The sequence below is a fragment of the Erythrolamprus reginae genome, chromosome 6 (assembly GCF_031021105.1).
Source record: "Erythrolamprus reginae isolate rEryReg1 chromosome 6, rEryReg1.hap1, whole genome shotgun sequence".
Taxonomy (NCBI): Eukaryota; Metazoa; Chordata; class Lepidosauria; order Squamata; family Dipsadidae; genus Erythrolamprus; species Erythrolamprus reginae.
Window position 1 is genome coordinate 28,967,252 of NC_091955.1, and position 26,599 is coordinate 28,993,850.

Consider the following 26,599-nt stretch of genomic DNA (forward strand, 5'->3'; position numbering starts at 1 on the left):
GAATCAAAATAAGATAGTAGATGAATACATTTTTTTTCCTGGGCTTTAATCCTATCACCTTCGATCCTTTGTCATGCAATGTGGAACAACATAAGCACCAATCTGTACAGAGATAGTTACACTATTATATTCCTTCTTTCTCAATTCCCATCTTTTCCTATGTTGCTTTTCATCATGCCATTATTCCTTTCCAAAAGGACATTGATGCCTCATTCCAGGGAATCATCACTTACAGGCTCACCTTCCTGTAGGCTGTGCAACCAGAGCAAGGAATTCAATCAAAGCACTTCCACTATTTCCTTTTCCCTGACATATGTGACTTAAGAAGCAAAAGTTAATTTTAACTTCAAGTCTGGCTTATCAACAATGTTTATTTGAAACTTGTAGAATCTCTCTTACCTCCTTCTGCCCTTCTTGTTTGTTGGAAGGAAGGAAGCAACTGACTCGCCTTGCAAGGACTTGGTGTGTCTGAGGCTGTACCTCAGCTGCTTTGCTGGGCAGCAGTCCATTGCCACTTGTAGGAATTGTTGGTCTCTTGGATCTTAAAGGCATCAGGGTCTGGTAGAAGAGATAGGCAGCCAGAACCAGCACCATCAGGAATGGGCGAAAACGACACCATCTCCGGCCAGGCACAATCTGCCGGCAAGCCATGGCACCTCAGATTTCTGATTTGTCCCATTTCCACATTATAGGGGCGATCAGTCTGGCTGCTTTCCACCAGCATGAAAGAAAGACGGAAAAATATGTTTTCTGTACTCAAGTTCTTGCTCCATCACTTCTGGGCTTGAGTTCTTCCATGACATCAGCAGGCAAGAAATGAGAGGCCCCCAGCAGAGAAAGGTAAGCAATGTCCGACCTGGAAGAAACAAATGGATTGGTGGTGAGAGACCGAAAGAAGTACCATGTAAACAATGTGGATTGGAAAGGAACACACGTTAAGTTGCCAAGTATTGCAAACAGAAGAAACTTGATGGCTCGGAGCAAAACTCCATTGCACAATATCCAGGAAAGGACCGACTGAGCAGTTATGTTAAATATATATATGTATATAGTGGCTAAAAATTGCAGTGGGCTTTGCACATAAAGCTGAAAAATACAAAGGCTTTTCTAGCAGGATTCTTCTTCCCCTCCCTCCCCCTTCCAATTCCTCTCCCGATGGGTTCTTTAAAAAAAAAAATCATTTCCTTCATCTTTTAAATTGCCTTTTTCCTGCCAGAAAACATACAGCCTTCCTTCCCTGCACAGCTTTTAACAGAGCAAAAAGCCTAGTTTCTTTTCTTTTCTCTCTTTTTATCCCCCCCACCCCGTTCCGTTGTCTTTTGGAGTTCAAAGTCATGTTTACTTACTCAGTTCTTCACCCTGTCAGACGCTTTCCATTCTCCTCTAACGGGTTGCTGATTAAAACCAGTCCAACAGCCCAGGCTCATGACTTCAGCTCATCTCCACACACGCACACAGCACTCCATCTGAACTCCGTTGGACCACAGACATATAAATAAAAATCAGGACTGCCCGGAGGGGTGGGGTTAAGTTTACCAAGCTCTGAAAAGTCTCTCAGGCTGGGGACTGTACTGGATCATAGAAACAGTTTACTTTTGCCTCCCACATGTTGTTTTTCAGCATTGGAAGAACGTCAGAACTGCACATAAGTTACAGAAAAAAGTGATACAGAGGAATGCAAGCGCTATGGCAAATGGTAAAGTAAGAAAGCAAGTGGCTCTGGGCTTGCAAAACCACTTTGTGATGTTCCACGTTATTTGCCAAACATGCAGAAAAAGGGATATGAGGAAGATTAACTACGTATCTGAGGCATCCTTGGGTTTATAGCACCACTTACTGTAATTCTGTGCAGCTAAATGTTAGCAGACCAATAGCTGGCTTTAATAAGGAGGAGGAAAAATAACTGAAATTAAAACTTTGAGTTAGGCTTGAGTCCTGGCAACTTCCCCTCGTAGTCCCCGCAGTTTTCTTGGCAATAGTTTTTAGAAGTGGTTTGCTGTCTTTGTGCCTAAGATAAGACCAGAATTCAGTCTGCTAATTTCTAACCCAGTGATGGTGTACCCTTTTTTCCTTGGGTGCCATAAGTGCATGCGCGCCCACTGTCACATGTGCATGAGTGCCCACGCACATAATGCAATGCCCCTCCTGCATATCCACCCCCCTGTACATGCGCTCATGACCCACCACACATGTACGTGTGACCCCTTCCTGTTTTGGCCTCACATCCCCAAACAGCAGTGGGAGGGGTGAGAAGCCTCTTCCCCAAACAGGGGGCGGGGGAGAGCCTCTTTCCTGAAATGGAGCTGGATTGGGGGGGGGGGGAAGCCTTGCGTGGCCATACAGCACTGGGGTGAAATCTCCAGAGATCTGGGAAGACATAGGCTGCAGAAAGTGAGAAGAAAGCATAGAAACATAGAAACATAGAAGACTGACGGCAGAAAAAGACCTCATGTTCCATCTAGTCTGCCCTTATACTATTTTCTGTATTTTATCGTAGGATGGATATGTGTTTATCCCAGGCATGTTTAAATTCAGTTACTGTGGATTTATCAACCATGTCTGCTAGAAATTTGTTCCAAGGATCTACTACTCTTTCAGTAAAATAATATTTTCTCATGTTGCTTTTGATCCTTCCCCCAACTAACTTCAGATTGTGTCCCCTTGTTCTTGTGTTCACTTTCCTATTAAAAACACTTCCTTCCTGGACCTTATTTAACCCTTTAACATATTTAAATGTTTCGATCATGTCCCCCCTTTTCCTTCTGTCCTCCAGACTATACAGATTGAGTTCATTAAGTCTTTCCTGATACGTTTTGTGCTTAAGACCTTCCACCATTCTTGCAGCCCGTCTTTGGACCCATTCAATTTTGTCAATATCTTTTTGTAGGTGAGGTCTCCAGAACTGAACACAGTATTCCAAATGTGGTCTCACCAGCGCTCTATATAGCGGGATCATAATCTCCCTCTTCCTGCTTGTTATACCTCTAGCTATGCAGCCAAGCATCCTACTTGCTTTCCCTACTGCCTGACTGCACTGTTCACCCATTTTGAGACTGTCAGAAATCAACTGGCCGGTAGGAAGCACTCGCAGATATGCAGTGGAGCTGAGCTGTGGCTGCAGAGAGGGCTCCACGTGCCACTTGTGGCGTGCATGCCAGAGGTTCACCATCACGGTTCTAGCCTGATGCCCTTAACCACATCATCAAACTCAGTCATAGCTGACTGTAAACCATGGTATAAGTAAACAAGCCTGCAAACATCCATTATAAAAACTTCAGGAGCATCGAATAGGGAATCTCACCTCCCTCCTTCTGTCGCTTCTGTAACAGATCATTACCCCCCTCTTTTTAATGCTACTGGTGAAAAATGTTTTCTTTCCTGGAAGCCATCTAAAAGCTGATTGGCTAGTCAAAAAGAAAATGGGATCTTGGGGAACAGTCAGGACATGGAAAGGTTACGTGCTCTCAGAGATGGTATCCCCAAGCTTCTGTTCCAATGGCCTTCTCTTAACTAAGACAATATGGACAATTGTTCTCCACATTTGCCAAATAGTTCCTCTTCACCCCATGACATTGTGTTCTGCTTCCCATCTCTATTTAACTCCTATTATTTACATTAGAAAAAATAGACTAAATAAAGGCCACTCTCTTTGGCTCCTTCCATACTTATTGCCTATATTAGTTTTCTGGAATGGGTCCAACTGCACCTCAAGCTCTCCATAGTCAAACTTGCCACAAAATTTACTTAGGCCAAATCACTATGGGGCAACTGATCAGGGGACAATTCAACAAATACAAAAGTTAAATTAATTTTGACAGAACCATGGCCAATAATAAAATACATTTAATCCATAAATATAGGAGTTACAATAATTTTTTTTAAAAGGTCACCAATGATAAACATAGAAACATAGAAACATAGAAGTCTGACGGCAGAAAAAGACCTCATGGTCCATCTAGTCTGCCCTTATACTATTTTCTGTATTTTATCTTAGGATGGATATATGTTTATCCCAGGCATGTTTAAATTCAGTTACTGTGGATTTATCTACCACATCTGCTGGAAGTTTGTTCCAAGGATCTACTACTCTTTCAGTAAAATAATATTTTCTCACATTGCTTTTGATCTTTCCCCCAACTAATTATAAAAGTAATTGAATGAAGTTATTAATGCAATGTTGAATTGTCCCACAGCAAGTTGTCCATAGTGAAGTGCCCTACACCCTTGTTTTTGATGGCTATGGAAAGTTCTACATATGTATGAGATATGTATGAGATAATAGATAACATTTATTATTTATTATTGTGTCTTTTTATCTCTTGCCAGTTGGACAAGTCTAACTTTCCCCTGCTTTGGTTTGTCTTTTGCCCCATTTGCTAGATAACGATTTTGATATTTGATGAAGTTATATAAACAAACACCAAGCTTTATTTTTGTTAGAAAATCTGAGTGGTGTGTGTGTTTGCTATGACCAGGAAATAGGAAACAACTAGGCATATATTGGGTGCAAACTAAATTACTATGTAATTTTCCAACATTTTGGTTTGCCTACACTTCTTTTCCAAAGTTCTAATCCAATATTACGGAAAGGGAATAATTTAAAAATGGCTTCAAAGATTTGGAGGTTTTTTCTTTTCCCATAATTATAAGGTGATCATGGGATAGATGTGAATGCATTACCCTGCACTCTGATTTTTCTCAAGCTACAATACCAGTGAAGAGACTTCCTTCCTATGGTACTTTTTCAAATTAGAAATCCAAAAGGCAACATCAGATGTTGCATGGTTTTTTCAAATAGTGTAATTAAAAACAGCAACAACTAGCCTCACTCTTTCCTTTAATAACTAAGAGTGCTCACCAATAATCTAACTTTAAAAGCATTGCCAATTCTGAAAGTTAAAAATGTTTTGAGAATTAGATACACACATACAAAAAAGCCCGTTTCACTAGGATAAGAATAGGGTCCGCAACTTGGGCGTCCTCATGGACCCACAGCTGAACCTTGACCATCATTTCTCAGCTGTGGCCAGGGGGACCTTTGCCCAGGTTTGCCTGGTGTACCAGCTGTGGCCCTATTTGGACCAGGAGGTTCTGCGCACAGTTGCTCAGGCCCTCATCACCTCCCATCTCAATTATTGCAATGCGCTCTACATGGGGCTACCCTTAAAAAGTGTTCAGAGACTTCAAATTATCCAGAATGCAGACATGCAAGTTGTCACGGGTGCACCTTGGTACACCCATATAACACTTATACTCTGTGAGCTGCACTGGCTACCCATCAGTCTCCAGACACAATTCAAGGTTTTGGTTATTACCTATAAAGCCCTATATGGCTTAGGGCCAGATTATTTATGGGTCTGTCTCCTGCCACATACCTCCCAGAGACCAATTAGAGCATATAGAGTTGGTCTCCTTCAGATCCTGTCAGCCAAGCAATGTAGATTGGCGGGACCTCAGGGGAGAGCCTTCTTTGTTGCTGCCCCGGCTCTTTGGAATCAACTCCCACCCAATGTCTGAACTGCTCTCACCCTGCTGGCTTTCCAAAAAGTCATAAAGACCCGGCTATGCCGGCAGGCTTGGGGATCCTAAATTAACACCAACTTGACCACCAGGATTGGGAGGCATAGAAGTCAAATTAAATAAATAAATAAAACAATCAGGACACTGAGGGACATATTTGATCAGGGGTGTGATCAATGTCCATGGTGGTCATTAAGATTTTTGATTACATGAAGACTTTTATGATTGACTTGGCACAGTTCACCCTGTCTGGGAAGTCTAGGAAATGAGAATTGCTGCCATCCAGAACTTTTCCATCAACATAGGCATCTCTGAAACCAGACTTAAGGTATTTATTAATTAATGTGTTAATCTAATGTATATGCACAAGGATTCTGGGCAGCTAACAACAAATAAAACAATATTTAAAAGAACAATTTTAAAAATAATTACAAAACTAGTAAAAGCCATACATATCTCTCAATATCTCCCATGGCTGGATCTAGATGGTATCTCATTTGGTCAACGGTCCCAGGCCTGCTGGAAAACCCAGGGTCTTTACAGCTTTGCGGAAGGCCGGTAGGGTGGCAAGGGTATGGATCTCCGGGGGCAGCTGATTCCAGAGCCGGAGCCACCACAGAGAAGGCCATTCCCCACAGCCCTGCCAGTTGGCATTATTTGGTTGACGGGAGCCAGCCCCTTTCATAGGTCCTTATCGATATCTTAACTCTTGTAATATTTTCTTTAAAATCATCTTTTGATTTTTACTAGATTTTAATAATACACCATAATGCTGGCAGTGGGACAGCCAATAGGTCAGAAGCAGAAAGCCATGAAAGAAACGTTTAGTTCAAATAGCTTATGAAAGTGAAGCAGCTCTAGATTTGCATAGCCATATCAAATAATGCTCCAATTGCAACAGATGTTTTGATAAATCTGAATGTCAGCTTACTAAAGAGAGTTTCTCAAAATCAGATTACTTGGTTCTTCAGATGAACCCATAGATGCCTTGTTTTTGTAACTTTCTATATTTAAAAAAGCCTAGTTCATTTGGGACTATTCTACACCTCATGGTGAGAATCAACATTCAAAATTGCTAAAGCATGCCTTTCTGGAATTGGCCTGTTATATTAATACAATTGTTGTGTTTAATTCCTCATCACTGCTAACGCTGATTTTATCCACATATCAAGTTGCTTTTCTACAGAAACAGGCACACAATATAATCATCATCTATGCCACAATATCTAATACCTCTGTATCATTAGTGGCACTGACTTGCATATAAGGAGGCAGGGAATCAAAATTCAAATTTCTTTTTGATCACAACATTGGACTAGTTCGCAGCAGTGAAGATTGTCAAGTGGAACCTCAAGTGGCTACAGCAGAAACTAGCCACATCTTTCTTCGATGGATTGTGGGAATCTATTATATGAAATTATTTATATGCTTTATTGCTAAATTGTAATAGTTTGGAGATTGTGCAAGTTTTATTTAAAAGGGAAAGTTGAAATTGTTGTCACTGAAAAATAGCCTGTTCACGAGACTAAAATGGGTTTAAATGTACATTCAAGTTGCTTCCAAGCATCCCAGTTTACTAGAACATGCAATTATTACAATATTGTCCTATATGAAAAAAACTATATTTCAGAGAGGAATGGGCACATGTGGTTCAAAAAAAGAAAAGAAGCAATATAAAACTATGGACTTTAATCCACCAATCCTTTTTTCCCGAATTATTGTATGTTGATCTATCTTTAGCAAGTTACTAGAAAAATAACTTATACTTTACATTCAATTCCAGAAAAACTGCTAAATTGTTTGCAGCAAAGACCCTGATTTAATTTGACATAAAATATTATAATGTACTAAGGTAAATACTTAAAATTCCTGAAAATAAAGCCTCACTACTCACCTTTGTCCATGACTGGCGTGTTTGAATGCAGTAGAGTTCTGGGTTGTTTATCCCTAGATTAAGACCTGCAATTTTCCAACCTCCAATGTAATTGGTAACTATGTTTGAATGTCACATGTAAGGAATTATAGTTCTATAAGCTTATGGAGTCATTTGCAAGCAGACTAAATCCAATTTTGGCTTCCACCTGCTGCACAACCAATAAAGTGGTTTCATATTACTTTTCAGAAGATACTCTAGAAACTGTTAAGCTAGAAGGTGCTCTGCTTCATGCCATCCCATGCAAGATGAATTGTGAAATTGTAAGATAGAAATTGTTAGCATGAGATCAATTTTTTTTAGAGCAGTAATCCCCCCCACCACCAAAAAAAGTCTTTCAAAAGTGTAAATGTAAACCTATGTTTTAACAGCTGAGACTCATTACTCTGCAAGCCTAAAGACCATGATGACCAAGATTTCTGGCTAAAGATCTGTATCTGCCTGACTTTTCCTCTTCCATCTCCGGATGGAACTTGAAAAAGATAATTGGAGCAGTGTTGTAACATACATACAGGAGAAATATCCACTCCCCCCCCCCCCCCCCCCAAAACTAAGGATTCAATTTGGTGTTTGATTTTTTTGGAGGTTGCATTCTAGCAGGTCGAAAATTTTCTCACTCAAATTTAGGACATTTATCATGCCTTCTATGGGATCTAATGGAAGAATTCCATTCTATTCTTTCTCAATCATTTCTCAAAGAACTTCTCTGAATTGCTGAGGATAGAGGAAAGTTAGAGATTGCATTAGAAGTGGCAGAAGAAACAAAGTACTGTATAGTATACTTCACAAATGTAATTTCCTTAGGATAGCCACAAATTTGGGATCCAATTCACCGTTTCTTGCCATGTCCTACCAGCTGACTGACCTTAATTAAAAACAACTTTGAATTATGCAACTTAATGCATAAATGCATTTCCTAGATGTAATATAAACATTAAACCATTCCAGTATTGAAAGGGTTTTTTTTTGCTGTCGTGAACCACATTACATGAACCAATTGTTTAGCATTATAGGTTTTTTTTTTTTAAAGAACCACCCACCACACAGTAGGCATATTGCTTAGTATGTTGGAGATGGAAACCTTTTATTTATATATTTTATTAAAAAAAATAAAAACTATTTAAAATCCTCCAGTTAGTCTGCATATTATGAAAGCTTTCATGAAATGTTGTATTGTCTTTCTTTGATACAGTATGCAAAGCATTAATACTAGCATTTGATTTTTTTCAAATTTGAACACCTAATACAGTTTCAATTTAAAGGATCACTTGCACAAAAAATAAACACATTTGGTATAAAAAGTTTATCACTTTAACACCATTTTTAATGACTATGCCCTGAATGGACCCCAAACATATAAAGATTAGTGGTATTTTTTTTTAAAGTGTACAAGAGTCTGTTGCTTTGTTCCAAGTACTCCAGAGGATATTAGCCCAGTGTGTGTATACAAGAACCATCTTCTTCAGCTTGCTGACGTCCATTTCAACAAGAGAGCAAGCTCTAAAGGCATTTGAAAATGTCCATTTTCTTGACAGTCTGACTGCCTTTACCACTTATATACATAAATTCCGTAACAGTTCTTGAGCACAGAACATGCAGCAGAATGTCAGCTGAATATAAAATGATTTGAAATGTCCTTTTGCTGGAATTATCTGAAGACCAAGTTATCATAGAATGCCCATTGCTTAGAGAAAATGGTCGGAGTACAAATGTCTGCATACGTTTGCCATTGGAACAATCCATGGCTAACTGGAAAAGTATTTATAGCACAGCTGTAGTGCATAAATAATTTAGGTACAATATTAAAACACAGCTAGCAAAATTAAGAAGTCAATATTTTGACAGCTATATCAATCCTTCTTTGATTGGCTGCAAAGAAGCATTTTCTCCTAATCCACCTCCCAAAAGGAATATGTTAACTGGAGTGAAGATAATGCAGCATTTATTTATGCCTATTGCCTCTTCTTTTCATTGCAGCAGTGCACTGTGGACAGTACCATTTTCCTTTTGGTGCTTCTGTCAATCCAACACAGCCATAATGGAACCACTCTATAGGACACTGTAAGACACATAAAAGGAAAACATGATATTCTAAAACACTGATGCTAAAAAAAATTGCAACAGATTAACATGGAACAGATTCAGAGACTCATTAAATAAAGGAAAAATACAAGATCTGTTAGGAAGCCAGGTAAGTTTCATCTCAGACATTCTATTTTTTGGCCATCAATATTAACGGGACAACTACTATGTGCTTATTTAGACAGCATTGTATGTGTGGAATCATTTTTCAATTCTTAACAGCTGTATTATTTCCCCCCAAAACCAATTTAAAACTTACATCTAGGGTTTAAAACAGACACACTTCTAATACACTCACTGAAGTCCCACAGACAACCTGAAACATTTCTGACTACATCCAACTCTTTCCTCAAATATATTATTAGAAGCAGTGAAAAAGAATTGAATACTGACATGTGTATATAGTATATGTATATATTGTGTTTGTGTGTGTTACACCCCAGGAATTAGATCCGAATATCTGTTTAACCTGGTTCTTAGAAAACTAAAATAAAAAACAACAATATAACATTATTTCTAGTTTCAATTAATTTTTCCATACTTACATCTTGATTGTCACAGCCCACCATTTCACCGTATGACACCTATGAAGAATCAGTACATATTATTGGAACATTAGATTTTATATGATCAGAAAATATTTCACAACAAAAAGTTACTAGGAGAGATTAAGATCAACAGTTCCAACTTTGAATATGTACAAAGAATAGTCACTTTGCTATGATTTAATTGTTTAGATTGTAAATGACTTCCAAAAATTCCCACTGAAATATCTATGAGTTACTGAACTTTTTTCTTTGATAATTAACATTTTAAATTTTTGGGGGAGTCACTTTGATGAACTGCCTATTTGGAAATATGGCTATACCAGTTTGTGGAAAACATTTTTTCCCAATTACTATTAGCTACAACATATAAACACAGGTAACTTTATTGTCACATATTTACTATCTGTAATCTGGTTTATTATTTGTAGAATATCAGCCTTATATATTAACTAGAATGTTGTTTTGAGTTTTCAAATGCAAATCTGAAACAGCCAATTTGAATGACGGTCTGTATAGCTGTCCGATGAGATAGCCTCAACATTAACTTTTATATTTAACAGCTGTGTTTCAAGATAATTTTTCAACAGAAAATATCTCTAATATCTAATCTGAAATCCAATCAGCCAGAAAGTAAAATAAAAGTAAACAAAATAAAACAGAGGAAGCAACGGTAATATTAAATACCATTAACATTAAAGCCAAAGTTAAAATTGTTTCTCAAGCTATTCATTATTTGAATCAGCTTTGTAGTACTATCACCGTAAGTGATATAATTTTCATTTCAAATATTATCATTATATTTTAAACATTTAAGGCTGTTTAGTTATTAGAGCTGTACGCTACTTTCTATAACTGCAAATCTCAAAATGCTGGGAGTCCATAGAATCAGATTTATAGAAATACACTGTATCACAATTGAAATAAAAAGATTCAAGAATTTTGTTTGCAGAAAATAATTGTGAGACTACACATTCTACATAAATTTATGTCTACATATTTTTAAGCAATATTTGAGAATCAATTGTTTATTCAGATGCTCTGTGCATTATATTTTCTATGTTTGTTTAGTTTGGAAACCTATAGCCAGATTAAGTTTTTTGGGTTTAATATTTACATAATATAAATCTGTCAAACATGGACAATATTTTACATCCAAAGAGATTGGATGTAACTGCATAAAATGATATGTCTTTATTAAATTATACTAATTCTGCATCTCCAAAGATAAAGAGTAAAAATGAGCTGATTGATTATGAAGATTAGCAGATACAGTGGTACCTTTACCTAAGAACACCTCTACTTAAGAACTTTTCTAAGTAAGAACCAGGTGTTCAAGATTTTTTTTGCCTCTTCTTAAGAACCGTTTTCCACTTAAGAACCCGAGCCCGGAAAAATTTCCCAGGAAATTTGAGAGCCCGGCCAATTTCCTGCCATTGCCCCTTTAATCCCTGCCATCTTGAGCTTTTCTGGGCTGTCAGAGGAGCCTTTCGGGGGCAGTTAAGGAGACTTTGGCAGCCCAGAGCGAACGGAGCATTTTCCTTTCTCTGGGTGCTTGGAGAGGGAATAAACCACTTCCCTGTGGTGACTCCCTTGCGCTGCCTCCCATACACCCAGCGCGAGGTTGCCTCCCGGAGCATCCGGGTGCAGATAGACAAAAGGGGCGCTTCGACCCGGCTGGATCAACTCGGCTTCAGCCAAACCGAGGAGTCACCACAGTGAAGGAAAGGTGCTGGCTACAAAGCAAGCGAGTGAGAGGAGAGGGGAGCCCTTCAGCATGGGAAGGAAGAAGAAGCAGGTAGTAGCAGCAGCAGCCTTTCAGTAAAAGGAGCGGGAGGTTTCCCCCTCTCGATCGCCTGGGTTTCTCTCTCTGGTGCAGTGTATGGGAGGCAGCCTCGCGCTGGGTGTATGGGAGGCGTGTGCTCCTCCTCGCCACCTCAGAGTCCCTCTTTTTTTTTTTAAGCCTTAAAGTTTTGGATTTTTTGGATTCCCCTCACCTCACCTTCCTTTGGCAGCGACTGTCCTCCTCTTCCTCCCACCCAAATTCCAAGCTTTTATTTCTTTCCTAATGGGTTTGCACACATTATCATCTTTTTCATTGATTCCTATGGGAAAAATTGCTTCTACTTACAAACTGTTCTATTTAAGAACCTGCTCACAGAACAAATTAAGTTCTTAAGTAGAGGTGCCACTGTACTAATAAATAAAAACAGATTTATTTATATTTCTTTGACACTATGCAGATATTTTCAAAGATTTGATTCAAAGATACACTATATTCTGCATATATCAACAAGCTGTTGGCCATCTAGCTTTATAGAATTCATTGTAATTTGGTAATTTTCAATTATGTTATAATATAAATATTCATAATTTATGATACATAATTACGTATTATCACATCTGTCTCCTCTCAGCAAATAAGCCATGATCGATAAACTAGACAAACTGCCCTGTCAGAAACAATGTTCTTTCTCTGACAGAATATACCTGATTACAAATGCAGTAACGTGGCTCGTTTGGATCGTAGGTCCAATCAACCTGGCTATTAGATTCAGACTCGGGAATGACTGCTGTTTGCTGGGAAAGTTCTTGGGCAAGTGCAGAGGATGAGGAGCATGATGACAAAGAAGAAGATGAAGATGATGAGGATGATTGTTGACTTGAGGATTTATTATTGTTTCTGAAAAATTAACATAAATAGGTTACTTTCGCCAACCTCTTTTCCATGACAAGGGACATTCTGAAACAAAACAATTTTGAAAAATTGTGACGTGTTGCAATTTTAAAATAATTTCTAAGTTAAAGCCAATATGTAACAAATACTTTTCACTTACAAAAAGCCTGAATTTTCTGTCTGGGGGCTATGCGTAACATCTGAATAAAATCAAACTTTTCTTCATAAGGGGAATGTTGAGATCCAATTAAGATTGTGGGAGTGGGTCATTGTACTTTGAACTTTCCTTCAGTTATTTTTGTTAAAGAAAGCACTGTGTCACAAATGGCATGCAATGAAATTTGGGAACTTAATATACTTCATTTAAGTATTCCTTTGCACATAAATTTCTTTCAATATGGGGAAAAAAATTCTTGCAGACTCAGAGAATGCTTTTTCTTGCTTTCGCTGAAATAATTCATCTTCGTTTGTTAAGTAATAGCGCAAATGATACATTTAAAAAATCTTTAGCAACCATAGTTCTTGAATTATTCCTGAACAGAAGTCTGAATACTGAACATTACAGAAATAAAGGCTTAGAAACTTGATAACTTAATTGCTTCTGCGCCTTAAGGTGATGAGCCAGATTAAGACAGCAAGCTCATACTGCCAAAAAAGGTGAAAATTATTGTAGTGGTTGCATGCCATCTGGTGGCCAAAAAAAAGTTTCCTTTTTATTTGGCATGAAACTTTGGCACAAAATTGAATTTACAGACCTGGAATCTACCATCATTACATTTCTACTCAGCAGTATCTTTGCCTGACAGGCCAGGTCCTAAGTGGTGATAGTGGCAGAACATACTATAATCCATCCCCTGAGAATGGCACGAATTCTGTGCAGACTTCTGCAAAAAGGTAGTTATCATGCTCAGATTTTTTATTTTTGCTTCAGCTACTTGCTGCTTAATATACATTTTCTTTTTTAAGTCTTTGAAAATTGGAAATTGAAGCTTGAGATTGTCCAAAAAAAGCAGAAAAAGAAACGTTCTTGTTTTGTTATTACTGCTTCTAATGAAGAGAATAATGGATAAAGGTGGCCTTGGAAAGACGTAACAGAGGGAACACAACTGCAAGTAATCCAGTTCATTTTACGGCCATTTGAACTCACAATGGAACTGAAAAAACCTATGACTGTTTTTCATAGGTACCATTGTAGCATCCCCATAGTCATGTGATCAAAATTCAGACGCTTGGCAACTGATTCATATTAATGATGGTTGCAGAGTCACGGGGTCATGCAATGCAACCTTCTGACCAGCGAAGTCAATGGGGAAGCTACACTCACTTAATAACCGTGTGACTAATTTAAAAACTGCAGGGATTTGTTTAGCAACAGTGGCAAAAAAAGTCGTAAATTAGGGTAAAATTCACTTAACGGATGTTTTGCTTAGCAACAGAAATTTTGGACTCCACTGTGGTCATAAATCAAAGACTACCTGTAGTGTGAAAGGTTTAGAGATAGTCCTTGGTTACAATGGCAACTGGGACTATAATTTCCTTTGCTAAGCAGTGGGGTGGAGTTAAGAAGCAATAAATCCTTTGTCTATATCTTTATCATATAATTTTGTCTTCCCCAGGTAGATTCTTTTTTTAATGTCTTTTACAACAAAGAAGCTACAATTTTAATGAACGTACTTGCTTTTTCGACCACTCCGTGAATCTGTGGTTGATGAACTCAATGTCTGTGATAATGTGGATGCCAAAGCAGATGATGTATATCCGGCTGTGTCCCTGGATAATGCAAATTCTCTTGCGAGTTGGAAGTCATTGTTCTTAAATGCTTCATAGCTTGCCTTTAAGCTTGATGTCCGTCTTCCTTCTTTCATCTAAAAGAAAAACAGCAATATTACAATGGTTTCAAATTTAGCCTCATTTATAATACATTGAACACAGAAGTGAAACACTTGACTTTCATTGCTTTTCTTGAAGCATGAATAGAACTTGAGCTAATTGATAAGTACATTATGGGAGTAGTTAAAACTTGTTTAGTATATAATCATTTAATGAATACCTTACTTTCTTCCCTAAAATATTCTATAGTTGAGGTTTAATCTTTTATGTTCAAAATATTGAAAATAAAATTGATATTTTCCTCTGGCTCATCTCAAGCACATGTAGATAAAATTACAGGTTTACACGTTTAATCTAGTGGGGAAAGGTTTCAGAATGTCCCATATAAATCTTTCCTTTCATGTAAAACCTACATCCATGAAATATCAACCAATAGATATGGCATCTTTGAAAACGATCACTTTGAAGTGCCAATAGCTTGTTGTTCCATTTGTTTTCATTCATTCATTTCAGCTGTTTGGGGCAGGTATTTTAAAACATGCTTTGAATTCCTTACCTGTGCTGTGGCTTGCACTGCCTGAGCTGCTGCCATGGTAATAGCACCAGCTCCAGCTCCTGAAGATAATGAGCCCAGGTTATACGATGCCAATGGCTGAGAAGAATTTGCATTATATGCACTGTTGGATGAGGATGATGAATTACTGTTTCGACACCCTTGATGAATAAAGGGAACATATTTATATAGTCTAAAATGAGAACTAAAAAAGTAAATGTCAGAAAACTGGAAATTAACTGTGTATGAAGGAAAAGTTAGACAGTGTGCTAATTAAGAAAGGAAAATATAGATTTAATGACATGGAAAGATTTTAGTGTTGTATCAATTTGTCCCCTCGACCAAATACTAAAATGTAACAAAATTATGGAAGAAATGAATTCTTTATTATATGCTTCAATAAACCAATTGATGTGATTACAAAAGGTGTGTTCTTGGTATTCAACTTTAAATGTACAGTGATTTTTAAAATAGAATGGTATGGTAAATATTACAATACTCAAATTTGCATGTTTTGAGAATCAAATTATTAGCAATGAAGTATTAACCTTTTTCTCTACTTACTTCAACTATATGCTATCACAAATAAAATGAGAGACACATATATTAAGATGCAACATGAATATTTTTAGGAGACTGTGGAAAGATAATTTTATTTGGCTCTGAATTCACTTCTCAGGTACTTTTAAGTGTAATTTAAAATTACACAATGGTAAATAAAATAAATACCACTCAGAAAATTGAAAATACTTACTACCTTAAAAAATATTTGCATCCAGAAGTAAATAAGCAGTCTGGCCTATGACAAATATCACTCTTTATCAAAAGCATCTTTTTCCAAACTTCCAATTGTAGAAAAAGGTGTTTTTTTGTTTCTTTTGCTGTTAAAAAATACCATCAGAAACATGTCCCTGCCAAATTGTAAATATACAAAATGGAAGTAGGATATCAAATTTCTGCCTAATCTTCAAAGACTAATTGTCTTCCCTGTAATAGTGATGTTGCAAATGGGTTAGCACACAATGCAAAGCAAAGTTCGAAATGGAAAAAATGAGAGGTTGAACAAAGAATGTAGAGAAAAAGAAGGAAGAAAATAAATAGCAGGAATAGCCAGGTGAAAAGAGGAGGAACATCATGAGCCTATATGTTATTCTTTGTGTCAACAAGATCCTGCTTGATGTGATAAAGCCATTTTCTTAGCTATATTCCTCCACCCATTTCTTCAAAAACAGATAAAGAGAGGAAACATCTTGTACTGAATCAAAGAAAATATTGGAAGACTTAGATTATGTTGCCCTTGTTAGTGATAGGCTGCTACAATATTCTGCTCAATCTGGTTGCTATCTGCCCAGGACTAAGTACTGTGCATTGGCTATAAATATGGTTTTGGGGAAAATTCAAGGTGTAGGCAATCCTTCATGGTTTAGGACCTGATTGTTTATGGGTCTATTTTTTTCTTGGACGTTCCTATCTGTCCTATGTAGTCTGGCAGAAGAATCTTCCAGGTCTCATCTGCTTACAAGTATTAGCCAGTAGGTCCCATGAGGAGCCTTTTATGTTCTGATTCTCACTCTCTTGAATATTATCTCTCCAGTTTGGCTCTGTTCCTGTTGGCCTTCCAATAAGGCCTAGTCCTAGAAGACTTGTCTCCATCGAACCTGGGACCCAGAGTGTGTGATGAAGACATATGCTGGTTCTGCTGAATGATTGACTTATGATTTTGAATATTCCCCCTGACACTTATATTTTCTGTATTTGGTATATGTTTTGTCTTTTTAAATATTGCTAGCTAACCAGACTCATGTTTCTGAGATGGGCGGACATATAAAACTAATAAACAAATACATAAGTCTCCTTGAACTGAAAAACATGGGTTAAGGATAAAAGTGAAGTATAAAGAAAAATGTGTTACTTTTTTTTAAAATTTGCAATATTCCTAGCAAGGAGCTAACTGGAAACCAATGGCAATTTGATTCTGTTTGGTCTATTTTCCCCATGTTTTGTTAAAGCTGTTTTTAATTTTTGAACTATTTCTTCACTTATAGATTTTTAGTTCTGCCATACAGCTTTCAGCAGCAACTACTGCAGCAACTACTTTTAAATAAAAATTGTATCTGCTTTTTTCCTCAAATGACACTGTTTCTGAATATAGGATCCAAAAATGATTCAGTTTGCTTAGATTTTCATTTCAATTTATAACAGAAATTACCTTGTGCATTTTCTTTAGAGGCATCTGAAGTGAGAGTTGACAGGAGAGCTTCAGATTTAAACTTCTTTTCAGGTACATGGTCTGCTGCTGCATGATGAGAGGAGGGATTGTGTTTCCTTTCTGTATAAAGAATTTTAAAAACTGTTAGTCTAAAAGATGTTGAAATTCTACAAACATACAAAGCTTAGCCTTATCAAGCTGTTTTTTTTAATCAATTTTAGATCCATTGAATGCATTCAAGCATTTATGTAAATTCCAATGGCAACTTTAGGAGGTAGCTGGCTTTTCATGAAGATAATCCTATATTAGTTTTACATTCATACTAAATCAAATTAAAGAGGAAATATTCAACTTACTTTCTACTGGAGTGTGAGAATGTGCATGATGATTATTCAATGGTTGTGAGGGTGTATCCAATTCCAAAGAACCTGTCAGGATAATAAATATTTCTTTTAATCACAAATATGGTTTTGACAAGCTACTGTCAATATGGCAAAAAATGACCCTGATACCATGGGTTGTTTACTTATCTTTTTCATTCTACGAGATTTTTATCTGTTAGAACTAGAACATTCCTAACTGAAAACTTCAAAACTATGTAGTTAAAAACTGTACAGGGTTAATAACTCTCATAAAATCAACCATTTCTACCATTTCCATTCTATTTTTTTGAAAATACCTGTATAAAGCAGATTCAAAGATGTTCAAACCTTATTATGCCTATTATTCTTGTATTGAATCAAATCTAAATTCTAATCTAATTCACATATAAAATAACAGCAAATCGCAATGTTCCTTTAAATTCTTAATTTCAGATCCAATCATAATACCTTTGAACTGGATCTTGAATGCTTTGCATACTATTAACTGCCTGGTACTGTTAAACCAGAACTCATACAATATTATATGCACTAGCACAATTTTAAAAGATTATCACATATACTTACGTCTTTCCAATATTTCAGTAATACCAGCATTATCAGCTTCAAGTTCCATTTTAAATTTAGCTAACTCCTGGTCCAATTTTCTTAAATGACGGTCTACCTAATTTAATAACAGATTTTTAGAATTGATAGCTTATTTATACATTTATTTGTTCATTATATTTATTCAATTCTTCTTATCTCTCAAATATTTTAAATACTGTATCAAAATTGTTTCACTATGGAGAGGATATTTGTAATGGAAATAATACAGATGACAAGATTCCATAAAATAGCAATAAGGTATCTGCTTCACCACTTTCCATTTATCTTTTGGTTCCATTTCATCTCCATGTTCTGTCTTGTTTCCCTGCAACCATATTTTTAATTGTTTGCCATTAGTTGGTCTATATTGAAATATGGGTCGCAATCTTACTTATAGTTCAGGATGTATTGTGCAAACTAAGACAAGTGAGCTGGAAAACCACTGGCTAAATTAATACAAATTTTAAGCCTTATATAGCTTCTCAAATTTCATTTAACTATCACCTGATAAAGGCTAGCGTGAAATTAAATGGGTCTTTCTTCTTTGAAAATAAGCTCTAAGTCAGGCCATGTAAACTATGTAGCCATCAAAGACGTGAACACAAAAATCACCACAAATTTGGTTGTTCCACAAGTGGTACAAATCTGCGCAGGAGATCTGACATGTTCAAAAATTAGAGCAGACCTCCATGTTGTTAATGAAAATATATTTATTTTTTTTGTTATACATTAACATTTATGTACAAATGTTGAAAGAAAGTGTCAACTGAAGACCACCATATAAATCAATTCAAAATTTTCTATTTTACTTACTAAATCATAAATTTGATTAGCCAACTGTACTTTTTCATCTGCGTCTTCTAGCGCTTTGTAGTAATCCTGCATTGGAAATATTATGTAAGCAAATTGGTCACAAATATTTTTTAGTAAACCTTTAATAATTACTAACTGAACTAGGGTAAAATTATCTATCAATGCATAGTTACGCTATTTTAATTTATTATAATAAAGCATATTTTAAGACAGAGATTAATATGGGTGGACTACTGCAATTTCCTCTGTATGGAGAAGTCCTTGAAGGACACATAGAAAGTTCAATTGGAACAGCATCCAGAAACTCAGATGGATGTATCTAGATTTGTCCATCTGAAAGAATGACTGCAAAGAGTTACACTGGCTGTTTGTATCCAGACACAAATCAAGGTGTTGGAGACATACTAGGGCTCAGGACAGGTAATCTTTAGACCACCTGGGCTAAGTCTGCCTGTTCAGTAAGAACTGGGGGGGAAATGCTTAAATGCTTTTCAGTGATTGTGTACAACTGCCACTACTATAACCCTAGGCCTTGAAAAGCTTGCACTTGGATATCTGGAATACCTCCTCCTTTTGAACTTTTAAAAAATCTTTAAAGACCATCAGCTCTTCAGAAAAGGATTTGAAAACAGTGAAGATTGATCTGCTTTCATGGGTGAGCTATTAGGCGATGTTCTAATTATTATTTTTATTTTTTTCTTGTTGGATGTTATCTGTTCAAAGGAGTTTTGAATTAGCAACATACAAGCCTTGGTAAATAAGTGAATATAAATATATTTTTGAAATGTTAATTTGACAAATATTGTTATAATAAGGTTCAATGAAAGATAATCAAGGAACTTGAAATTAAGTCCTATAATAGAAATATAAGACGCTGAATGTATTTAGTTTTAGAAAACACTACTAAGGACAGTATTGTGTTGTGGTTAGCTCTGGCCCAGCTCCTGCTCCAAGGAAAGTGCAGGTGGATGTGGGGGAAACATCCACATGCCGCAGGCCTATTTTGCTCCCGATGGAATCTACCGACAAAGCCTCCTCTGACCAAGGAAGCGTGAGTGACGGGGAAGAGGGGAGTTTGGCAGACAGCCCAGGAGGAGATCAATCATCTGTCATCCCTGGATTCTGAACTAGAATTAATGACACATCCACGCATGTGTAGAGTGATGCATAGGAGACAACAACTGAAGGATTATTACAAGAGAAAATGAGGCCACCTGTGGTTGGGTGGGGCTGCTGTAATTAGTGCTACAGATAAAAGTGCAGCCTGGTGTTTTAGCCTCATGGCAGTTTATCTGATTCATTGTTTTGTCAAGATCGTGGTTTTTGTGCTGTTCAAGATTGTGTGTGGACTCTCTGGACTTCAGAATTGGACTCAACTTCCCAGTGATTGGGTGAGCAATTGGATTGCATTTAACTTGTGCCTTGTGTGTACCAGAAAATCCCTTTGACATTTAAAAAGGGAGCTGTTTCTGTTTTTCTGTTTATAAAAACTTTTGGGTTTTCCTTTTATCATGTGGTGTGTCTCTTCCTGGACTAATTACCCTGTAATTACGGGCGGCTAAAACACACCGTCAGAACAGTATTGTATGATGGAATTATTCAAATACAGTGGTACCTCAAGATACGAACCCCTCGTCTTACGAACAACTCGTGATACGAACCTGGGGTTCAGAAAAATTTTGCCTCTTCTTACGAACTTTTTTCGAGTTACGAACCGGCGTTCGGAGACTGCTGGGAAGCCGCGCGGCTGTTTTAAAAGGTGACAGCCGGGCGGCGGGGCTTCCCAGAAGCCTCCCGAACGCCAGTTCGTAACTCGAACAAAGTTCGTAAGAAGAGGCAAAATTTTACTGAACCCCGGGTTCAGTTCAGGAGGTTGCTGGGAAGCCCCCCAGGCCGGCTGCGACCTTTTAAAACAGCCGCGCCTCTTCCTAGCTGTCTCCTGAATCCGAACGCCAAAGCCGAACTTCCGCGTTCGGCTTCAGGAGACAGCTGGGAAGCGGCGTGGCTGTTTTAAAAGGTCGCAGCCGGCCTGGGGGGCTTGCCAGCACCCCCCCGAACCCCAAACCCGGGTTCGGGGGGTGCTGGGAAGCCCCCCAGGCCGGCTGTCACCTTTTAAAACAGCCGCACGGCTTCCCAGCAGTCGCCGAAAGCCGTTTTTTTGCGGGGGTTTTTTTGGTTGCACGGATTAATTGACTTTACATTGTTTCCTATGGGAAACAATGTTTCGTCTTACAAACCTTTCGTCTTACGAACCTTCTCCTTGCACCAATTAAGTTCGTATCATGAGGTATTACTGTATTTCTATATACAACTTTCATTTAGCAGGATATATGATAACAGATTTAAATTTCAGGACGGCAAGCCCCAGGTGAGGGTTAGATAAAACTTTCTAACAATATGAGCACTTTAATAATCACTATCCATGCCCCTTATAGGATAACTTTCAATTTATATACTGCTCAAAAAAAATAAAGGGAACGCTAAAAAAACACATCTTAGATCTGAATGAATGAAATATTCTCATTGAATATTTCATTTGCACAACTATTCCATTTGCACAACAGCATGTGAAATTGATTGTCAATCAGTGTTGCTTCCTAAGTGGACAGTTTGTTTTCATAGACATTTGATTTACTTGGAGTTATATTCTGTCGTTTAAGTGTTCCCTTTATTTTTTTGAGCAGTGTATATTTTTGAGCAGATTAAATAGTTACTACAGTATTTGTCTGAGATACTTAATCTTAGGTGCTGGAATTGAGCTGAATATATAAATGTATATAATTCTATAATCAGAGTTTATAAGTGAAAAAATGTTATTGAAGAATCAAGACCTTTGATTTAATTTGTTCATTTGGTATTTATTCGTGTTACTGAATCAAATCAAATTTGAAGATTAGTCGGAAGTTTAAATAGTTCTGTCACTTTCCACTATTTTTAAGCATGGAAGATACTGTGTGCTCTAAAAATTGAAACACAACAACAGTGAAATATTCTACAGTATTTTGATTCTGAAAGAGCTGAAAAAGCTGAAATAGGTTGCTGTAGTAATATTCCAGGAACATTTCAAGCACAAAATTGACCCATTTCCATCTAAAAATACTTTACATTTCAAACGCTTGAGCGCAAAAGAATTCTAGAATGGTTGGATCAACCTGATTCTAAATGAAATAGAGCATATCATGTGCAAAACATTTCAAATTTTGCAGTCCTACTGAAAAGCAAAATCATCCTTGAAAACTGAAGCATTATAAAGTCTCTAGTCAAAATGATCTTTAAAAGATTCTTTAAAAAAGAAAGCCATGAACCATGAAATACATTTTCCAAAGTCCTGATTCATTCTTTAAAAACTCACTATATCAATTATTTTCTTCTTATATGCCTTGTACTTTAATGCCTACCTAATTAAAATAAAATAATAATTTTCTCGAAGTAGTAGAAATATTATTTTGCCACTACTGACAGGTTATAGTTCTTTTTCTGGTTAAATAGATAATGAAAAGTGGTTAAAATGTTTAAGTTTTATACAGAAGGAATTCTGCATTTTATCCCACATGTGGAGATTTTTTATATATAAACTCAGAAATAATTTAAAACAAATTCAAAGATCTACTTTGGAATTTTGTTGTTGCAGACATTTACGTTATTCTTACCTTTTTAATTGAAGTCATTTGTTCTTCTCTCCATTCCTGTTTGTTTTTCTTTGCATTCATAAAAAATTCATTTACTCTCTGCTCCAGTTGATCCATTGCATCTTAAACAAAGAGAACATTCTATATGTTCATTTATCTAGATAAATATGTAATAGTTTAAAATAGGGTAACACGAGTAAGCCAATATTTTAAGACTTTAAGAAAATGGCTGGCCATAAGACATAATGTAATTTTCCACTGTGATTTGTCTGACTTATATCCCAGGAGCTCAAGACAGCTAATAAGGGAATCTTTTCTTATTTTTAATGCATATCCAAAAGGTCAGAAAAGTTGATTTGAGAATATGACTTGTCCAAAGTTCACAAGTACCTTTCCATGCTGAGGATAGGCTTGAATATGAGTTTCCTCACTCCATTTTGATATTTTAATTGCTAAATCACTGACAGTACTTTAACATTAGAAGAGATACATGACAATATCTTAACAATATTTTTGTAAAATTAAGTCTTCCCAAATCCAATGAAATTCCAAAATAAGGAGATATCAGATCACAATATTGAATGTATTTACAAATGAATTAAATTTGCTTCCATATAGCATATTTTAGTTCAGACACATTTGTTATGAAAGCTGCATCAAAGAAAATAGTTCCAAAATTCCTAATTACTGAACTGTCTATATACAGCAGCACTAGGGTATTTCAGATGTTGCTATGGTATAACCCCTAGCACGAAAGAATGAATAAGCCAATGGACAATATTATAGAAAGAACAGGTCTGGCCCAGTGGTGAAGGCACCAGGCTAGAAACCAGAAGAATGAATTCTACTACCAACTTAGACAGCCGGATGACTTTGGGTCAGCTATTCTCTCTTAGCCAGCAAGATCGGGCTCAGGCAACGTTGATCGGTCAATTTCTGTCACAACCAATGGATCAAAACTTGATCCATAAAAACCTAACCCTGCACTTGGAGGAAACACCAGGGAGAGAAGAAAAAAACTTGAATAATACTTCTTCTCATTGTGCCATATTTGGCATCAGACATTGGCGATCCTATTTTTATCAACAGCCGTATGAAAAGTGCTGCTGAGTTTTGTCCAAACCAGCTGGACAAACTACTGAAATCAACTGACAACTACTGAAACCAATTGCTATTAAGTGTGCATAAATATATCTGAGAATGTATTTAAGCAATTGAATTCAAATGCACCATAAACAATGAGCAAGTCTCAATTATACCTGTTTCCAAGATGGTTGACTTAATCATGGTTATTAGGGGGAGTTGCATAATATACTAAATCATAAATTAACCACGTTGATTGAGTCAAAGGGTAACTGCTAAGAGTAATGTAGTTGGGTTTTTATGGTTTAGTGTGAATCTTCCAACAAATTGACAAAAATAGGGAATGTGTGAAAAACATCAAAATAATAAAACTGAAATATTTAGGACAAATGATGTGCAACAAGAAATGCCAAATACTTCATACACAACAGAAGATTCAAAGGAAATTTAGAGCTGGAAGTGATGTCCATTCAGGCTGAAGAAAATCTACATAAATCATTGGGTAAAAGTAGTGTTTTGGACAGTATTATGAAGTGTCACTGTTCCAACAAAAAGCCATCAGAAATAAGCATTGCATATACTATACAGTATACTGTATATCAACAATGTAGAGATTTTTTTTCTTTTGAGTTCTGCTTATTTATTGTGTTTTATTATGCATGAGATTGATTAGTTTTTATTTTACAGATGATTCTATATAGTGTTCTGGGAAGATCCATGTTCTATTTATTTATTTTTATTCAAATTTTAAAATAAAGTATAAAGTTCCCTGGATGGGAAAATCCATGTTCAAGTCCATCCTGTCACAGAAACTCTCAAGGAACAACTCAGCTCAGAGAGTTATGTAGGGAAAAATGGGAGAAAGGTGCTATGTTTATCTTTTTGAGCTCCGGAAAGTCAGGGATGTATATGAACCAAATGTCTGTCTTCATCCTTATTCAAATTTCCTATGCTACCAACTTATTTTCATCTCCCTACAAAGAGATGAATCTCTTCAGAATCTTTCTTCTGAATTTATGTTTCATGTTGCTTTCAAAGACGCTTAAGATACAGGCACTGTTTGCCTAATCCTAAAATTCTATAAAGTTTCCTGGATAGGAAGATCCGTGTTCAAGTACATTCTCTGTCACTGAAACTCTCAAAGAATAACTCAGCTCAGGGGGTTATGTGTATGGGGGAAATGGGATTTGTTTATCTTTCTGAGCTCCCAAGTCAGACTAGAAATGTATGTAAACCAAACGTCTTTCTTCATCCTTATTGAAATTTCCTACGCTACCAACTTATTTTCATCTCCCTACGAGTGAATCTTTCTTCTGAACTTATGTTTCGTGTTGCTTTCAAAGGCGCTTAAGGTGCGGGTACTGTTTGCCTGATCCTAAATTTTTGAGGAACGCAAGGCTGGTGCGGGCAGGGCTTTTAAGAGGACTTGTAGCTTATCCTTCGACCGTGCTGCACGCATGGCTGCGAGGTAGCTCTTCCCCACCCTTCCCACTGGAAAGCCCGCCTCAGCGGCCGGCTACTCGCCGGGTGCGCTGGAAGCCGCGCCAGGGAGGCGGTCGGTGGGCGGGGCTGACTCACGTACTCTGCACCTGCAGATCCATCTCGCGCATCTCGGTGAACCTGTCGCGGAGATCCATGGGAAGTTGTTCGATCACTGCGGGGAGGGAGGGAGAAGGAGTGAGTCAGTTAGATGCAGCCTTGAAAGAGGGAGGAAGGTGGGCGGAGCCTACGCTGCGCTCTCGCCGTTCCCCCTCCCCTCGGGCCTCTTGCCCCCCGCCGCGCTCCCACTGCAGAGACTCACTCTCGAGGTAGTCCTCCAAGTACAGCATGGTGGCGGCGGCGAGGCACGAGCCCGGGCGGCTCCGTTGTTTCAACGACGAGCGAGAGGGGGGGGCTGGGTGGGGTGAAAGGGGAAAAAAAACACCGCCTCGTCCCTTCCAATATGGCGCCCGCACCGCCAACACCACCAGAGCTCGACTCAGCGAAAACAACATTGGCGGCTGACGGCGCTCGCTTCGGCCCCCGCGCGATTGGCTCCTTGAGAAAGTGACGTATGTTCGCGGTTCACAGGTTCCCGTTGCTTCCTGGGAAATGTAGTCGTTTGAGCAAAGGCTGCGTGGACAGGAGGATTCAAAAACTACACGTCCCAGAAGTCGTTGATTTTGACGCAGAAGGAACAGGAGGCTGCTATAAAGGACGCGGGGAAGTTGGAATTGTCCCTCGATGGCTTAATTACTGACGGCGTTTGCTATCCATGTTTACTGGAGTCGGTATATTCGAGGCTAGTTCAGACGAAAAAAATCACAAGTTTATGTAGTTAAAATGCTACTTCAAGGTGAAAGGAACATGTTTCAAAAATATAATGTATAATAATGTATTCCCTCCCTTTATAGTGTAATATTAAGGCATATGGTTACGTGAAAATATTCACAATGTTGCAGATTTAGGGCAACTATGCCATAGTTTTTCATTGTTTTTCTAAATTAAGTAGCGGTGTGTGAAGGAATAAAAAGAGATTTGCAAATGTAAATCACAAGGAGTCCTTTTTAAAAAAAAATAAGCGTTTGTTCTGCTATACTCCCCATCCTTCCTTATCTACAACATACATACATACATACATGCATACATGCATGCATACATACATACATACATACATACATGCATACATAATTGTAAACAGCATTTGAGAAGTGACCTCACTACCCCTATCATGTGCTAAATTGCTAACCAACAATTATTTTTGTCTGGGCAGAAAGT

The 26,599-nt window shown here is 37.4% G+C and overlaps 2 protein-coding genes across 5 annotated transcripts in view; both read right to left on the bottom strand.

Annotated features, from left to right (window-relative positions):
• CPED1 (cadherin like and PC-esterase domain containing 1) overlaps positions 1-1,451 on the bottom strand; it is a 128,061-nt gene extending 126,610 nt beyond the window's left edge. For all 3 annotated transcript variants that reach the window (XM_070755454.1, XM_070755456.1, XM_070755455.1), the window contains exons 1-2: positions 1,347-1,451; positions 400-856 (exon numbers count right to left, since the gene is read on the bottom strand). In XM_070755454.1, coding sequence (XP_070611555.1) covers positions 400-651 — 252 coding nt within the window. In that variant the 5' untranslated portion in view covers positions 652-856; positions 1,347-1,451. The remainder of the gene's footprint in view (positions 1-399; positions 857-1,346) is intronic.
• A 7,069-nt stretch (positions 1,452-8,520) lies between these two features.
• ING3 (inhibitor of growth family member 3) lies at positions 8,521-25,874 on the bottom strand. 2 transcript variants are annotated; one of them, XM_070755446.1, is made up of 12 exons: positions 25,644-25,874; positions 25,421-25,496; positions 22,781-22,881; positions 19,131-19,196; positions 18,297-18,393; positions 17,706-17,777; positions 17,350-17,469; positions 15,144-15,301; positions 14,432-14,622; positions 12,571-12,763; positions 10,081-10,119; positions 8,521-9,512 (listed from the first exon to the last, which is right to left on the bottom strand). In XM_070755446.1, exons 3-12 carry the CDS (start codon positions 22,874-22,876, stop codon positions 9,396-9,398), a joined length of 1,149 nt encoding a protein of 382 aa, XP_070611547.1. In that variant the 5' UTR covers positions 22,877-22,881; positions 25,421-25,496; positions 25,644-25,874; the 3' UTR covers positions 8,521-9,395. The 2 variants fall into 2 exon arrangements, with proteins under 2 accessions (XP_070611547.1, XP_070611546.1); XM_070755445.1 differs by having other exon boundaries at positions 25,425-25,496; positions 25,644-25,765.
• Between the last annotated feature and the right edge of the window lie 725 nt (positions 25,875-26,599).